General features: G+C 44.8%; 1 protein-coding gene across 2 annotated transcripts; it reads right to left on the bottom strand.

The window, feature by feature from the left end:
* Positions 1-535: 535 nt before the first annotated feature.
* hlfb (HLF transcription factor, PAR bZIP family member b) lies at positions 536-10,516 on the bottom strand. 2 transcript variants are annotated; one of them, XM_026351503.1, is made up of 4 exons: positions 10,160-10,516; positions 8,120-8,476; positions 3,840-4,054; positions 536-3,109 (listed from the first exon to the last, which is right to left on the bottom strand). In XM_026351503.1, exons 1-4 carry the CDS (start codon positions 10,275-10,277, stop codon positions 2,891-2,893), a joined length of 909 nt encoding a protein of 302 aa, XP_026207288.1. In that variant the 5' UTR covers positions 10,278-10,516; the 3' UTR covers positions 536-2,890. The 2 variants fall into 2 exon arrangements, with proteins under 2 accessions (XP_026207288.1, XP_026207289.1); XM_026351504.1 differs by having other exon boundaries at positions 536-3,106; positions 10,160-10,515.
* Positions 10,517-18,384: the final 7,868 nt, after the last annotated feature.

Genomic DNA, 18,384 nt, shown 5'->3' with positions numbered 1-18,384 from the left:
GGACATGAACCGCTTTATTGTTCTTCTCCCCCGGAGCTATGACGGCTTCTCCTCAGCTTGAACTCAGTGTTTCTGGTCCCAGTTCTTCTTCATCCTGCTGTTTCACAGGTGGTGTGGAGGTGCTGCCCACTGGTGGTCCACATCAGAAATGACTTCAGTACATTTACTACTGTATTATAGTACCTCAGTGTTGAGGTACTTGTACTTTACTAGTGTAATTCCATCTCAAGCTCCTTTTACTCCACTACATTTACTTTCCAGCATTAGTTACTAGTTACTTTTTGCAGGTTTAGATTTTTATAAAACGTTTTAAACTAATAAAATTTTGATGTAAAGTTGTTAAACTCTTCACCGACTGCTGCTTTGGTTCCAGTCTGTAGGTAACAGCACATTTTCACATGTGAACTAAGGTAAAAGTATGATGACAGTTGATCTGTAGTCGTACATGTGTGATAGTGTGACGGAGCTCCTCTCCTCCGGTGTCCGTCCTTCCTACAGATGTTGAACCACACAAACGTGACACAGAGGCACAAACTGGGATTTCACTTTTCTTTATTTATAATCATTTTGATCATGAGAAACATAATCAAGGACAAATATAGGAAAAATATATTTAAACACAGAATCAAACAGAAGCAGGTCAGAGATAAATCACGGAAAGTAAAGTAAGTGCTTCAGGTTGGGTGAATACATTCCTCTGGGCCAAACACAGCCATGAAACTATACAAATGTTAGCACGGAGCGAAGCACCTCGTTACAAAGCAACCCAAGAACCGAATCACCTGCACAGGTGTGCTGCACAGTAACAGAGTCGGAGGGTTTGAGGTATTTCAGCTACGCAGGGAGAAAAGGATGGAGGATTTCCATAATGCCCATGCATCGCCCAGACTATCGGGCACAGTTTTGGTAAGTATTCTGAATATATTTCTACATGTAACACACTGCTAATAGTTCTGTAACCCTCTCCAAAATACACAGGAAATATCTATGTAGGAAAAGAGACTGTACAAAAACGAGAAGAATAGCTCTGTATAAACATTAAAACCTGTAATAATATATCAATATATCCTTTATATACTCTGTTCACGTGTCTTCTGACCTGTAGTAAAGAGTACTGAAATGATTCCACAGTAAAAGACGACACTCACACAAAGAAACGCTGCTTCAAATATACATTCATTCATGGCCACCGGGGGGCGTAGTCATCGCTGAGATCCACGAGCAACAGAACACAAACAAAAAGCCCAAAGAACCATCTATTGCACTAAACGGAGCGGGTTGGACTGGGACGCTGATTCTCTCTAGTGAGCCGACGACGTTAAAGGAAAATCACAGATCTCTTAACAAACTGGCTCCTGTCGTCATTTTAACCACCGAATCGTGGGTCTGGATCTAGAGGATCTGGTGATGTAGGCCAGGGGCCACTGAGCTGGGTTTTCAGTCTCTGTGGTGGTTCAGAGTCTCTGTGTGATGGTTTCAGCCTGTTTGTGGTCTCTCTGTGAAGAAATCCACTAACACGACTTTCAGTTTGACGCCCTCCTGTGTGGATGGTGACCTGATCCTGGACTTAACAAAGCAAGACCCAGTTTGTAAGAAATGTGCTTTTCCTTTAGTCCATCGTAGCTGCTAACCCACATTTACTAAAGATTCTGAAAGATCAGAACCAGTAGAACCAGTAGAAATGTTTTAACACACGCTGTGGTTTCTAATGGTTAAATATCTGTTCTCTCCTTGTTACCGTCCTTGTCTACGTGATGCTGCCAAATGTGACATGACAGAAGCTGTGATGCTCACTGACTCTGTAGAAATCCTGCTCTCAGTCACACTGCAACAAAGTGATGGTGACCCATCGAACACTAAAGGTACCAGTAGAAATCAGTCTGGTTTGCATATTTAATAGTTTTGATCATTTCATGTGAAGTGTCCCTCAGGTGCTGAGCAGCAGCTCCTCAGACTGAGCATCACGACTTGATCATGTTCAACCAGCAGACCAACAATAAAGATACTGAAATAACAACAACAACAAACACTCTGAGCTGCAGGTCGTCTCTGCCGCCGCAGCCTCCGAGCGTGAGAACTGATCAGAAACTGTACAAGAGCTGAAGAGAACAAACTCGTAGGGTTCCTCCTGTTCAACGACCCGCTCTCTGGTGCTGTTAATACGTCTGGGCGGCGTTTGTGCCTTCGTGTTATCACGTTTTTATAAATTATAAAAAGGACTAGAAATTGTTTTGGCATCTTTTGGGCACTTGATCAAAACCAGTGAGTTCATCCGACATGTTGGATATTTGAAGGAGCCCTGGTAGAAAAAAAAGGGAGAACAGGAAACAGATTGTGACCAATAGGAGCAGCCGGGTCGGGAAGTGGAACACAGTCACATACAGAGTCATCAGGAGCAGAACCGAGGCAGGTGTAACACCTGCAGGGGGCGGAGTCTGTGACGGGTCGGGTAGTTCTAAAGTGCCTTTATACATGTGGAGAGGAGGGGTCAGAGGTCAAAGGTGCCAGGTGGGTTTGTCCAGTAGGAGAGTTCACAGGACCAGACGTCCTAACAGGTGTGTGTGTGTGTGTGTGTGTGTGTGTGTGTGTGTGTGGCTCGACTCGCAGCAGGTGATACCTGACACCTGGGGCAAATTCCCTGCTTCTGTTGCCATGGAAACAGGAGGACATCATTAGCAGAGTCAGGATGTTCTGATAACCTGCTGCCACAAACCCCTCGAGGTGACCGGGTCTAAATGTACGGAGTGATCTGATTGGTGCGTCGTCCAGGACGACCTCCACCTGGCTGAAATGACCTTCAACCTGCTGCGAGTCAAGCTGTGAGCACCGAGAGCTGAGGGGAGGCTGACGGTGTGTGTGTGATGACGTGTGTGTTGAAGCGTGTGTGTCCTCACAGTGGCCCGTGCTGGGCCTCGTACTTGGCCAGGATGTTCTTGGTGCGTCCGAGCTCTTTCCTCAGGTCGGCCACCTCCAGCCTCAGAGCCGAGTTCTCCTTCTCCAGGAAGCCGGCTCGGATGGCGATCTGGTTCTCTTTGAGCCGCCTGGCGTCCCGGGACCGTTTGGCAGCCAAGTTGTTCTTCCTGCGCCTGGCCCAGTATTTGTCATCCTGCTCGAAGGACACGAAGTAGAGAGAGGAGACACGAAAAGAGGAAATTACTTCAAAGAAAGACAAACACAGAGGAGGAGCGTTCGGCTCAGGTGTTGGCTGTAACCAGCAGGTATCTGCAGAGCTCGTCTGGACCGCAGCCACACACAGATCCAGTGTTCATGTCAAATTAAAAACCAAATCCTCTCAGCGAGCAGCTCTGCTGCCTCACACAGCTCCATGTAAGCCTCTTAACCACGAGCCCCCGCCCCCGAGGCAGCACCGGCCAATGGGAGAACAGATATCTGAGACCACAGGTTGGATCTGGCTGCAGGTTCAGGAACTTTCTACCTCACAAGAACCAGTTTGAGGAACTTATCACACTGTAAACGTCTGGTAAACGTGACTCCACGTCTTCCTCCAACCCTCTGCACAGTTCTCCACATGCTGTAAACGTGTTTTTATTTTAGAGTTTAAGCTGTTTTCACTATTATTACTTCATTTGTCTGATTCGTTCATTAAACTGAAACTTTAACAGCACAACTTTACTCTTCACGTCTCGATACGTGTTGAACGTCTGTCTGCAGAGGAAGACGTCAAACATCAACCGTGCTCTGAATAAAAAATCTGTTTCTCTGGTCCATGTTTAGTTAACAGAACCAGAAAAGGACCTGCTGGTCTAACAAACTTTTCAGACTGAGGGGCTTCAGCTGCAGAAAACCATCTTTCACCTTCAGAACCAGCTCCAAATTACCTTCAGGTCTTCTGGGATGAACACCTTGCGAGCTTTCTTGATCATCGGCTGTGGTTTCAGCTCCTCGGCAGAGAACTTGCGCTTGCGTGGGTCGAAGATCTCCTGCCCCGGCACGCTGGACAGGGCCAGGTCTGCCGGGTCAGGCTCGTATCCGACGGGAACCTGGATGGAGTCTGGGTCGATGGGGCTAGGAGTGTTTCTGGAGTTCGGGAGACCTGGAGGACGAGAGGTCAGTGGGTGAATGAATGATCTGTGTTTGAAAGGATGGAAACTGGAAAAAGCCCAAAGAAAATCAAACGGGATCAACTGCAGTAAAGACACGGTCCACATTACAGAATCGGATCAGAACCATTTTTAAAGAACAATGTTTATTAAAGTAACGTCGTTTGACTGGAGCAGACGCTGCAGTGTTGAGCTGCAGCCACCAGGTGGAGTCACAGCTGCACCTACAGGGTCTGGAGCTGCTGCGTGAGCAGATCAGGAAACATTAATGAGACCTTCTGAGGTTTTTAATTCATTTTGGTCGTTTTCTGGTGTTTATGAGTCTGTTTCTGATCATTTCACACGTCTGTGTATAGTTTTTATCCCTGTGTCTCTTTATTTTCAACCGTCTGTGGTCGTTAATACTATTAATGATCTACCATCTGAGCCCCTTCATATCTTTTACCTGAGCTCTATGACAAAGAAGACTCGTTCATATCAGGCTCTGACTCTGGGCTTGGACCCCGTAGGTCAGTTTCAGACTGTATGAACTGTACTGTGGTATTTTATCCCATCTGCCTCAGTGAGTCAGGACTAAACAACAGAAACTTGTCTAATAATGTTAACAACAAAGCAGCAGCTGACGTCCAGTCACACATTAGATTTCCCGGTCATCACTGTCAGACATTATGCAACAGTCCTCATTAACACAGGACCACAGAAGAAGACGGCACATAGTGTCAGAACAGGTTTCAGTTGAACATGAGCTTAGAAAATATGAAATAAATAAAGCACAAAGAGAGAAAGTGGGTATGGAAGCTCAGGTGTGCCAAAAAAGAAAATCTAATTCATAAAAAAAGACAATATGCTGTTACTATAATAAATATAATAATATAATTATAATAATATAATAAATGACTGTATGAGACACTGAGTTCATTATTTTATATGGAGCTTTGATAGATGAATAGAAATAGAACAAAAAGAAAGACTTCTTTACACATTACAATAAATATAGTAGCTGTAACTTCTGTTCGTTTGGCAAAAGTTCATCCAGAACACGAGCTTTAAACTCCCGTCTGAATAAAAACTCCTGCGTGACAAACGATTCAACAGGTTCCTCTTTCTCTGTGTGACACTGAGCCTTCATTTATTATGCAGCTCTGATAAGATCTGATTCTCTGATTACAGAACCCGACGCTCCTGAACGGGTTTGGAGTCACGAGTGAAGGTGACTAAGACCAGCTCCCCGCCCTCCATGAGCCCCAGCAGCAGTTCTTGGAAGAGGCTATTTGTTTTTCCTCTGCACCTGGTCCTGCACAGGTCAGGACCAGGTGTGAGACCATGTTCTCTCTTGGTGAAGGTTAGTTCACACGGATCCTCGCAGACATCAGAAAATGATAAAATCCACTTAGTGCAAAGATTTGTGTCATTAAAGCTTCAAACCAAAACTCTTCTTCTGCAACAAACCGACATTTTTCTCCTTTTTTTATAAACCTGAAAATGTTCAACGTGCTTGAGGAAACTGGATAAACATCAGACTACGAGGTTCGGGTAGAGCAGAGTAAGAAGACGAACGAGACATTTACTAATTATGTGTAGAAAACTCAACACAACTCAAGTCAGAGTCGCTGTGAGAACAACTTCAAACCCTCAGTGGACCTCAGGACCAGCTGTACACACTCTGCATCTCCCTCACTGGTGTGTTTAGTCAAAACACACTCCAGTTTATTTTATGTTAAACCTTCTTTAATGAGAGAGATGTAGCACGGAACCACTGCAGAACATGTGAATACCAACTTTATAACAGGGACTTGAACGCAGCACTGGTTGGTGTTTCTGAGGTGGAGGAGCAGGTGGCAGCTGAACAGCAGCACATGATGTGTCTTGTTGCCATAAACGTGTCACTGACAGACGTCCTGACACGTGCATGTGTGTGTGTGTGTGTGTGTGTGTGTGTGTATCAGCACATGTTCCCTGTATCAGCTGCAGTTCCTGATGTTTCCCATGGAGCCAAGTGTTTTACATCTGCGACACGAGTGGAGCCGCTGCTAACGAACAGAACCTCACTCTCAGTGTGACACAAGACAAAAGTCTCATCTGAAGTATTTACAGCTGAATAGTTCAGTAAAAATAAAGGTAACTTTACTACTAAAGTAACTTTACTCTTCAGATATTTCTGTAGTAGAATTGAAAAACTAAAGTTTCTCACAGTACAATTTAATTCTAATAGTAGAATTAAAAATGTCCATCAGGTCACTGGTTTCCAACCTGGAGGTCACAACCTTCCCAATGGGTCACAAACTGAACTACGACGGTCCTAAAACTAATTTTTCACGGACAGTACGAATGACACATACTCAGGTTAAAGTTCAGCTGGGGGTTCTAACAAATACTGTAGAAATTCAGGGTTTGGAGCAGACGTAGGAACAAAACTAGACTTTAGACGCTTGAAGTCGTCCTGTCCACACGTTCAGTGGACCGGAGGTTGAAAGACTTCAGGTTGAGCAGCGACTCCACCTAAGAGCAGGATGAGGATGTTTGTGCTTCTTTAGTCCCTCCACCTCCTCTCTGTCTGTCACTCCGTTTGTTTTTCTGCTGAACCCTGGCTAACCCCGGCTGTTCCTGCCTCCATATCTGCAGCGCAGTCGTGGGGCCATGTGGGAATACAAATATGCCAGATTATGCCGTAGATTACTCAGCTATATTTAGACATGAGAGCAGCAGATTAATGCTGACATCCACAGGACTGAGAGTGCAGTTTGGTGCTGATGTGCACAGACAGCAGAAGAACACAGTGAGGAAACACCAGGACATGTCACCAGTTGTGCAGCTCTTCACTTCTTTTAGCCTCTTTTAGCTTCTAGAACTCATCATAATCTCACAGTAGAACACTGTTACCTGGACGAACCTGCACGATTCATCAAGTTGATTCATCATTAAATCTACGTTGGAGCTGATCGTGTGCAGTAGAAGACTGCAGAGAACCTTGATCCAACAGTGAATTCAGTGAATTATTATTATTATTATTATTATTAACGCAGCGTCATTCAATAAGATGTAGAACGTGTGAGGAAGCGTCGTTCAAATATCAGCTCCAGGACTGAACTTTAATAACAGTCGTGCAGTCGTGAACTGTACCGACCAGGGAGGAGAATTCCACACTGCAGCTCTGCCTGTGTGTGTGTGTGTGTGTGTGTGTGATTATTAGTTGATGTGAATGTAAACACAGTAGGAAAATGTGTGTGGATATGAGGGTTGCCGCCCCCTGCCCTACTTCTGCAGAGAACACTATGTTCTTAAAACACTGATCTCATGTTGAGACAGGCATGCACACACACACACACACACACACACACACACACACACACACACACACACACACACACACACAGTCACATGTCTCTGCATGCTGTGAAAAGGCCACTTGTTTTTTTTCCTCAGAAACTTAAGGAACATAGAAAAAAAAAGAGTTAAAGCGGAAGTTGTCATGTTCACACGAATACACACATGTTGCTACACACACACACACACACACAGGCTGAGGCCAGGACATCTGTTGAGGTGTTGAATCTGACACCTCTCTCACTCCTGGCTTCATCGCTGGTCGTTTATTTCTTGCAGCTCAGAGCGATCGTTACTACTCGGACAGTTTTCCCTCCTCTGTGAGGTCGGAGCTGAGCTCTAAACCAAACACACCCTTGAACTGTTGTCTCACTCTTACACAGCACTTTCTAGGCACGATAAGGTCAAGGGTTTCAACTTTGCCTTCTTGTTCAGTGTGTTCTCTGTGAGGTTAAAGTAAGATTAACAGGTAGAACGACGGATCACAGAAAAACAAAGTTGAACTGTGAGACGAGCACATGTACACTTCTGTTCCAGCCACTAGACCAGTAAGAACATGCTGTCAGAGATTATTATTTGTCCCCATGGCTGACTAACCATATTTTTACTAGAACAAAACTGCCTCCAACAGCAGCATTGGATCCTCCTGATTTATCTGAGCCGGGTTTCAGCTTCAGGATAAAGAACGTTCAGAGTAAAACAACCAAAACAATAAAAGACTCCCGTTAAGTTACCTGCTCGTGCCGGGCTGCTGTGCAGGCAGTTTGGGGAGACGACACTCGTGTGTATGGATGTGGAGGCGTGGTTGCTGAGGTCCATCACCGAGGGCGCCGGTGTGGGCGGGGCTGGGGGCATGATTGGCGGCTGACGTGATGGAGCGTGTGGTTGGTGCTGGTCATGGTGGTGGTGTGAGGGGCTGGAGGGGATGCCGTTCTCTGACAGGAACTCTTCCAGGTCCATGTACTCCAGCTGGAAGGTGTCTCCATCATAGGGCAGGGTCTTGTCCCACAGGGTGGGGCCCAGGAAGGCCGACTGGGGGGCACTGCGCTCCTCCTCCAAGTTCTTCTCCTTCTCCTGCTCCTTTGTGAAAGCTGCAGAAGACGGAAGGACCGGGTCAGTACAAAGCCTCAAGATAAAACTGTTCAGGTGTAAATGCTGGTTATCAATTATCAGTTATTAGTTATCAATTATCAATTATCAGTTATTAGTTATTAGTTATTAGTTATTAGTTATTAGTTATTAGTTATTAGTTATTAGTTATCAGTTATTAGTTATTAGTTATTAGTTATTAGTTATTAGTTATTAGTTATCAGTTATTAGTTATCAGTTATTAAAAAAGGTCGTTTCTCCTTCAAACCAGTTTAATTTTCTGATCTTACATTCACGCCTGCAAGAACATGTCAGCATCAATGTTTCCAAACCCAGAGGTCAGAGGTCGAGCTAACGACTCATCACATCAGTTTTAGTTTGGTATGAAGTCACATACAGGTAAAGCAGGGTTTGTGGTTTCAGGCACCTGAACAATCACACTTAAATATAGAAATAGGAATAAATGTGTGATGTTTGTTTAAATGTTTGTCATGACAGGAAACACAGATCCGCCGTGCACGTCAACACAAATCTCTAATGAGTAAATCTTCACTTTGACCTGAAGTGACACAGGTGAAACAAGAAGACAGAACCGCCTCACATGATTTTACAGCCTATGAGGAACACGAGAGAGGGGTCGTGAGCGCTGAGGTCCCCACACAGGAGGCATTATGGGTAAAAAACTATTTTTAAAAAGCCAACATGAAGTCACAGGATGACAAATCCCCAAAACTCCTCATGGAGCTGGTTCAGACGACTGTTTACCACAAAGTTTCAGACCAAACTAAACAAAGACGTGACGGCAGCCGTGTTCAGATAAAGGGTCACAGAGGGACTCAGGACGTTTCTTCAGGAGTCTAAAAGTTCTTAAAGTGAAACATGCAAATGTCACTTTTATGGGTTCATGCACCACAGAGGTCATAAACCACCGCTGGGAGTCGTGTCTCTCCTGCTGATCACAGGATTTCTAAAGGACTGATGTTTTTTATCCTTAACCAGGTCATCGAGGACACACGGTCACATCTTCACCTCTGTTTCTTTCTTGTTCAGGGACATTAAAGGTCCAGAGACCTGATTTAAAGACACAGAAAGCAGGTGAAACACAGAGCTGTGATCAGTGCTGTGATGGACTGATGATCTGGAACAACGTGGACAGCTGATAGTTCCCTAATGTTTCAGGTAAAAGCATCTTCTTCTCCATTCAAACACGTTTCCACTGTGTTGGCTGCAGCCTGATGTCTCCCTGTAGTCAGATCCTATAGTTCTAATACAGACTGGTCGGTGCTCACAGCCCTGTGTTCTGTGGGAGGGGGTTCACTGAGGGGGGGTTACACTTTTGACCTCAGCATTAGTAAAACCTGCAGCTTGTCCCTTTGCTTTCAGTTGTGCACATTAGTGTGTGGGCAGAAACTCCCACTTCTGGTCTGACAACACACCAACTCTCTGACTGCTTTGAAAACTTTTTGCCTGAGGCTCTGACTCAGTTCACCGAGTTCACAGATGCGCCGTCAGCGCAGTCTCCATTACGCACGGACCTGTTCAACATTCATTATTATTGATGGATTCATTATGGAGCTCACAGCTCAGCAGCAGCAGCATCAGTCACATTTGTTCTAAACCAATCTGTAAAATCCTCCTAGTCACAGTGTGAACGCAGCTGCGACACCTTTTCTCTCTAACTTCACCTTCATGATGCAGCGGCAGCTTCATCGGGTTCTCCAGCAGAGACTTGAGGACTCCGTGCGTCGCTGCGGGCAGGAAACTTGGATTACACGGGACGGGGTGTCGGGACATCTTCTCCATCACGCCTCCTTGCACTGAGATCCAAACAAACACGACAAGGCAGAAAGCAGAAGTGAAAACAGTCAGAGGAGTGAGAATCAGCTGTGGTGGCGGCGGCTCTTCCTCTGGAACCTACATGAGGACCAAACAGAGGAGTGCTGAACAGAAACAAGAGTCTGAGCAGGACGAGTCGTGGAGCTGCTGCGGAGTCTGACCGGGCTGCAGGAGGCGGACTCACAGAGTCCTGATCCCATGTGAGAGAGCGGAGGACGGCTGACGTCAAACCGGCAGCCGAACCCCGCCTCTCCCCCCTCCCATCAGTCTCCCTGTCTCCCTGTCGGTCTGTCTGTCTGTCTCCCTGTCTGTCTGTCCGCACAGATCAGCCCACAGACATTTAACACATCCTCAGAGGGTAAAGACAGCCCCCCCCGCAGCCCCGGTGTAGGACTCAGCAGGTGGTATCACCTGTAGTCAGAGTCTCTTCCTGCTTCATTCACCTCTCAGTTTTCTGTATTTCCTGATTCTCTTGTCTGTAAAAAGCTCCCTGACTAATGCATCAGGATAAATGACATGAAATAATCAATAAATAACAATATTAATCAATAAATAACGATAATAATCAATAAATAACAATAACAATCAATAAATAACAATAATAATCAATAAATAACAATAATAATAAAAAAAACAATAATAATCAATAAATAACAATAATAATCAATAATAATAATCAATAATCACACGTCTTTAGAATGGATCTGAAACAGATCGGACACGTTTACAGCACGTTTATCACCTGTTTGTTTATCACCTGTTTGTTTATCACCTGTTTGTTTATCACCTGTTTGTTTATCTCCTGTTTGTTTATCACCTGTTTGTTTATCACCTGTTTGTTTATCTCCTGTTTAACTTTATTTGTTTTGTAAGAACAGAACAGAACAAATATACAAAACGAGTCCTCGTCATGTAAATGTCCCAAGACGGTGACGGTCAGGACGTTTCTGACTGAGCAGACTGTGTCTGGACTCGTCCCTGCAGTCTAATGAATGTCTGATTGTGTCCACACATGTTCAGCTACAGCAGGTGGAGGATGGTTGGAGCAGGGTTTGATCCACACAGCTACAACAGTCGTACTAATCGTACTCATCATGGTCGGTTCCATCTTTAACAGCCTCACTGAGACAGTTTGAACGGTTCATTCATGTTTTCTGTAGTTTAACATCAGTTCCTTTATTTCAGACATCACACTGAGGAATGCTGGGTCACATGAGTGGGCCGGCCTGACCTACTTTTATCCAATGAGAAGCTGCCGACTCCCTCTCTCCTCCCCCTCCTCCCCCTGCTGCCCGGTCACATTGAACCTCATGTGTTTCAGAGCAAGAGAAAAACAAATGCTGCAAGGAGGGAGGAGGGGTGAGGAGAGGAAGCAAGGAGAGGAGAGGAGAGGAGGAGGCCAGAGGGGACGAAAAGGGAGATAGCAGAAGATGACAGGAAAGGAAAGGAGGGAACAAGGAAGGAAAGGATGTGAGAAAGTAGGAGAGGAGAGAGAAGGAAGTGGGCGAGAGGAAATAAAAAAGAAGCAGGAGCGATGAGAGAGAAGGAAGCAGGAAAGAAGGAAGGAAGGAAGGAAAGAAGAGAAGGGAGGAAGGAAAATATAGAATTTGACCACTGAACATTAATATTGTACGTATGAGTAAGAAATGTTGTTTAATGTTAATGTTCAAGGTTCTATTCTGTCTGCAGAACCCGATCTTAGATACAGAACAGCAGCTAAACACCATATGTGACAATATGGAAAAGGAGTCGTCTGCAGCTTTGACAAATCCCCATCAGCCACGCTCTCGTTAAAACTTCCTTAGCAACAGCGGTTGCTAAAGCACAGCGATGTTGTGACGACCTCTGTGAAAGAGGAAAGTAGGACAGAGCTCAGACACGCCTGCTTCACGACTGGACCAAACACAGCTGTGACTCATCCAAACCGGCTTCACCTGAACTGCTTTGTTAAGGATCAGGGATCCCTGAGCGACTTAGTGTAGTGAGAAACCCAGGAAGTAAATACTGAGAGACGTGTGCTGCTCTCAGAGAATCGTCATCACTAACTCTGAACTTTGACCTCAGCTCAGCCGGAGACCGGAGTGAGGTTGAGTCAAAGCAAGAAGATCACTGTGGTTACTCTCAGGTTCATGTTCTATCTGCAGTAGTAGTAGTAGTAGTGGTAGTAGTAGTAGTGGTAGTAGTGGTAGTAGTAGTAGTAGTAGTAGTAGTAGTAGTGGTAGTAGTAGTAGTAGTAGTAGTAGTGGTAGTATAGTATAGTATAGTCGTAGTATCGTAGTAGTAGTATAGTAGTGTATTAGTGGTAGTAGTGAGTCGTAGTAGTCGTAGTAGTAGTATTCGTATAGTAGTATAGTAGTGGTAGTGGTAGTAGTAATAGTAGTAGTAGTAGTAGTATAGATAGTAGTAGTATTAGTTAGTAGTCGTATCGTAAGTAGTAGTAGTTCGTAGTAGTGTTAGTAGTCGTAGTTAGTCTTCGGTAGTAGTTAGTAGTCGTCGTAGTGGTAGTCGTAGTAGTAGTAGTAGTAGTAGTAGTAGTTGTAGTAGTCGTAGTGTAGTAGTAGTAGTAGTGGTTGTAGTAGTAGTAGTAGGGTAGTCGTAGTAGTCGTATCGTAGTGGTAGTAGTAGTAGTAATAGTAGTGGTAGTAGTAGTAATAGTAGTAGTAGTAGTAGTAGTAGTAGTAGTAGTAGTAGTAGTAGTAGTAGTGGTAGTAGTAGTAGTAGTAGTAGTAGTAGTAGTAGTAGTAGTGGTAGTAGTAGTAGTAGTAGTAATAGTAGTGGTAGTAGTAGTAGTAATAGTAGTGGTAGTAGTAGTAATAGTAGTAATAGTAGTAGTAGTAGTAGTAGTGGTATTAGTAGTAGTATTAGTAGTAGTATTAGTAGTTAAGTAACCCTCCGACCTTCCTGAACTCCGTCCACCTGTAGATCTGAGCTGTGTCACACTTGGATAAAACATCACCTTTAGGAGCCAGAGTTCCTTTTTCATTATGAACCAGAGTGGCACTTGTAGAAGTCGTCCAGCTACAACACTGAGACTGATCATAGTTGTAGTCGGGTTACGAGTCCTGTGAATCTGACGACCTCTCACCTTAGAGGTTGGTATGTGACCAGATTCAGCTTCTGTCACTGTGGTTACTCAGCTTCACCACAGCTCCGTCGTGCTTCTTGTGTCCTTCAGTCACTGCTACGTTTCCATCTGATCCACTGTTTGTTTCCTAAATGTTAGCAGGACACACCTGACCTTTACCCTCTCCGTTACCTGGGTCGTCACTGGAAAACGACGCTGAGGTGCTCACAGTCACATTAAATGTGTGTTATGTGTTACAGCAGCAGCTTCAGTGTTCCACAGCAGACACGTCTGCTTCTTATCACTGACAGTTATCACCTGAACCTCTGCAGCTCAGTGACGTTTGTTGTGAACCGGTTCACAGATCGACGCGGTGCTGATGATCCATCATTTGTTCCCTGTTTGACTGTAAAACGTCTAAAGTCTAAATTGGATTGGTTTCCAGTCTAATTGGTGCTGAGGAGCTCATTTGGACAGTTGATACTTTAAGACTACAGTTACACAGAAGCTCTTGTTTTGTGGGTCGCGAGCTGTAAACAGCCTCATGCTCACGTAACCCCAGTGAGAGCGTCGTACCTGCACTGGTCTTTCACCAGTACCGGGCTCTGTTTATGATTTATATAACCAAAGCTGGCCTGAATGAGCTCAGTCAGCGTCGACCCCCTGGTACTGCTTAAGACTTAAAACGTGGCCGAGCCAAGACCTATTTCCAGCCGTAAGAAACAAAGCGGTTAGCGAGACCTCTCATCACGAACAAGTGAAATAAAACCTGTGGAGTCATGTTGGGTTTTCTGTTGGACTCATCTTCAGTGACGTAGTTAAACAGGTCAACCAGCGACTGACCGCAATCTGTTTTGGTTGAGCTTTCTAATCCAATCGGGAGTTATTGATGCTCTGATTTCTCCAGGTTGAATGAAGGAAAAGAGGATTTGCAGGTTGTGTAACTTGTGATTTGGTTGTAAAGTGTTCAGACACAAACAAAGAGCAGGACTAAAGCATGCAGCTCTAAAAATAACAGAGTCACGATCCTGAAATCTAAAGGTAACAGCAGCTCCAGGCGTCGAGGGCACGCTGTGGCACAGAAAGGCCAAAGATAATAAAGAGTCTGACGTGTTATTAACTCTGGAATCTGATGCCAGAGTGTGTTTGTTTCTCCGTACATCACCCATCGACTCCACCCAGGGATTAAAGAGGACGGCTTGGTTTTACCAAGCAGACCTCAACCCGGGGGCCTCAGAGGTCAGGGAGTCTCAGTGAGTTTTAGAGCTTGTACTTCAACTTGAGTAAAGAATCTGAAGTACTGCGTTGTAGGAGTATTTTTCACAGTAAATACACTTTTAGTTGAGTATTCAGTTTGTGTACTTCTCATCTCAACTACACGTGCTGACTAATCGTTTTTCTTTGCTCTGAAGAAGCTGATGCAGTCGTTTAAACAAGAAGGATGTTGAACTAAGGTTTGGTCTGAATGTGTGTGTGTGTGTGTGTGTGTGTGTGTCATGTCATGAGTGTTTCCAAGCGGCAGATATTTATAGTTTCACAAGCTGGGAAATCAATATTCGGAGCCCCGGGCAGGAAGAATATTGGCTCTGCTCCTCCACCTCCAGCCCTCGCACACACTATAAATACAAACACTCACATCACACACTCCATGTAAATGTTTCCCTCATCGACCTGTTAACATGAAGCTAAACAGCAGATGAGTCCTGTCAGAACAGAGTCGGTCTCTGAATCGTTGTGCTGTGACATAACGTGTTCAAATCCAGTGGTGATTCAGAACCACATGTGAGGACACGGTCGACCAGTCGTGAAGCTGCTGCAGGAGTTTTAGTCTGAACTGTTTAGATTCCAGGTCTACTGGGTCAAAACATCTCACAGCTAATTGACCTGTGTGAAACCACCTGCACACGATTCTTCAGTCACCATCAGTCTCCATCCATGACTCTAATCAGGGCAGCAGCAGCGCGGGATCAGCGATGGAGAGGCCACGACAGAGAGGAGCCTCAGGATGTACACAGAATGTCCTGATCAGTGTAAATCATCACCGTGGGGCCGTGACCGATGATGGAAACAGAAAGAGCAGCAGGGTTAGGGTTAGGTGCAGGCGCAGCATCCGTCATCAGATAATGAAGCTGGTAGGTTCATTTCTTTACGGTGTTCTGCTGCAGAACGATAGAACCTACAGAGAACCTGCACTGGTCTGTCGACCACTGAGTCTTGTTAGTTTGCACAAGCTTGTAGCAGCAAACTACGGCTTCGCTGTGGAATGTTCTTCTCAGAATAGTTTGATCCACTGAGGAAATGTTCAGACACAGAGAACGTCTGCAGCAGCAGCACGAGTCACAGAGAAAGAGACGGACGCCTCCTTCTCTCTGAGTTGGAGAGATGTGAAGTCACAAACACGAGTCTCTGTCATCTTCTGTCACACTGAATAAAGTTTTAATACATTTGAAGAAATGACTGAAAAATGAGAAAGTTTAAAACAACAGAAAACAAAGTTGAACATTTTATATTTTCTTTTATTCAACAGTAAAATGTCCACAGGAGACATGGAGACATTCATTGTTCTTTGACTGTTCACTGATAATCCAGCACTGAATACAGAGACAGTAGTTTATTATTTCACAGCTCAGAAACCAGTTGTTAGGTTTCACTGGTGCAACATGATTTAGTACATCGGACGTGCAACGGGCTGGTGGTGAGAACTTCATAGACAGACTGAGTGAAGGGTTGAGTAACCTGGATACTACAGGTGAGAAATGAAACAGTGGGATCAGACGTCATGTTGACACAGTAAATAACAGAGAATGATACAACTCAGCTGCAGTAACGGTAAATGAATCTTTCAATAATCAAGTTGTGATGAGATGAATGAAGCTACTTGAAGAGAGGTGGTGGGTGGTGCAGGTCTGTCAAACCAGAGTCCAGAGTCCAGTGTGAGGTTGAGTTCAGAGACAGATCATGAGGTGGGTGGTGTGAATGTTGTTCTGCCAGATCGTACAGGAATGTGTTGTGTGTGTAACTGTTTTCAGTTGAGTTGTATAGAAACGTCATTTTAAGCCGACTGGGTGGGACAGAGGTCACCGGAGGGACAACCTGCTGCACGTTCTTACATCTCCGTCTCTACGGACGGGCTGGGTCTCCGCTCCGTCCCCTCTGGGTCCCGCTTTCCCTGCAGCTCTGAGGTCTCTGAAGGAGGAGGAGCAGGAGGCCCTGAGGTGTTGGTGCTCGTCACGGGGCGGCTCCACGATGTCGTCTGGGTTATGTGACTGTTGCAGGTCAGAAGATAAAAAGATAAGACGATTTTAATAAGAGGTGAATCTGAGTGTTTGCTGGAACGTGTGCGACTCCTCTTACTTGATGTAGTACTTCACTCCGTCTGCAGTGTAGGCCTCCTCCCACCCATAAGGAAGACCTGCAGGGGAGAACCATCATGTTTAATGTGGTTTGTCCTGTGGAGAGTCCCGTTTTCTGTGTCACTCTCGGTTTGAAACATCCAGTAGCCACCGCCCCGTTCTTTACCACTGATCCCTCCACTTACTGCACAAGCTGGAAAATAAAACAAGTCTCTAAACGTGGTTCAGTGAACAAAAGGAGCCAAAGTTTCAAATGCTGCCCTGCGGCATCAGCTCGGAAAGTGAAACCAACTGTTTAAGGTGTTGAGAGAAAAGAGGGATCACGAAGCCTCTGATGACAGAGAAACTGTGCACAGAGCGGCTCGTATTCAAATCCAAACCTAAAGCCACCTTCAGTCTGTTAAACATTATTCAAATTCGTTTTCCAGCGAAGCATGGTGTGATAATTAGCAGGTGATCGAGGCTCCAGCGTCAAACTGGGATGACGAGACAACTAACATTTACTGTGATGAACAAACTGATTCTCTGCTGACGTCTGACTTTCACACACACACACACACACACACACACACACACAGGCTCCAGGTCTGAACTTCTGTTTCTACCTCCACCAGCTTCACTTCACTCACAGACGTGACGTCATGAAGAGCGCTGGTTAAAAACTTACTGTAACTGCAGATACAACAAAAGTTGAAGTGATGATATCTGACGACATGCGCTGTCTCTCTCTGTGAAACCTGAATTCATTTGTTTTTGATCAACACTTTGGGTTTAAGATCTACAGATGAATAAAACATGAAGGTTCTGCGTATGTTGCACCTGTGTTGTTACTTTTCTTCTTCACATTGTTGTGTTGCTGACGTCCAGTGAATCTGATTTCCGTCTAAGTCGAGTAGCTCTGCTGCTGCTAGCAGGAGATAAAATGATGATGAATTCATCAGTCGGCTAATTTACATTTTTACTGCTGTGCGTTTCACGGTTTTAAGGATGTTTTATTGGGATTATTTCACTTCTCAGTTTTTTTGTCTTCAGTAATTTGGAATATTTTAAATCCAGTTCGTAACTAAACTAGAATCATTTCTGGGAAAAAGACTTTTTACAGTCGTTCTAACAGAACCAATATTTCATTTTGTTTTTCCAAAATAGGCTGAATAACGTGTTTGTGTGTTGGAACATGTCGCTCAGTACAACTGTTATCAGGAAACATGCAGAGTTCTTAATTAGGACGCAGAGCTCAGATATCAAATATAGACTCAGACATGTTTTCCCAGTGTAACACAGGCGGCTCGAACCCTGGTGTAGGTGTTTGTCTGGATGCACTTCTCAGCTTTAATGATCCAAACAGACACACAGTCACTAATTTGTACTGGTGCAGCTGTCATAGCAACAGAAACACAAAGACGTGGCTAATGAAGCCACACAGACATCAGGTGTTGGTCCTCGTCCACGAAGAGTGTGAGACAAATGTTTTCCCACTGATTCACGCTGCAGCTTCAGCTCCGTCAGCGGAGGACTGAAACAGTCCTGCTCTTATAATAATCTGGGTCTGTTTGGTTAAAACTAATCAAACTGTCCAACATATCACACTCCACACGAACTGACTGTTAATAAGATGACACATCAACAACTCCGGACTGAAAGCACTTTGTTTCTTTTA

The sequence above is a fragment of the Anabas testudineus genome, chromosome 19 (assembly GCF_900324465.2).
Source record: "Anabas testudineus chromosome 19, fAnaTes1.2, whole genome shotgun sequence".
Classification (NCBI taxonomy): domain Eukaryota; kingdom Metazoa; phylum Chordata; class Actinopteri; order Anabantiformes; family Anabantidae; genus Anabas; species Anabas testudineus.
Note: the sequence above shows the minus strand (reverse complement) of the source record. Positions and strands in the feature narration are given on the sequence as shown.

What these genes read in the sequence shown, in the direction of transcription:
- hlfb (XM_026351503.1), bottom strand. Translation starts at nt 10,277, where the DNA reads ATGGAGAAGATGTCCCGACACCCCGTCCCGTGTAATCCAAGTTTCCTG. An exon ending in GCTGCCGCTGCATCATGAAG is followed by an intron (nt 8,477 to 10,159) that starts GTGAAGTTAGAG and finishes CGTCTTCTGCAG; the next exon opens with CTTTCACAAAGGAGCAGGAG. An exon ending in TCATCCCAGAAGACCTGAAG is followed by an intron (nt 3,110 to 3,839) that starts GTAATTTGGAGC and finishes GTGTCCTTCGAG; the next exon opens with CAGGATGACAAATACTGGGC.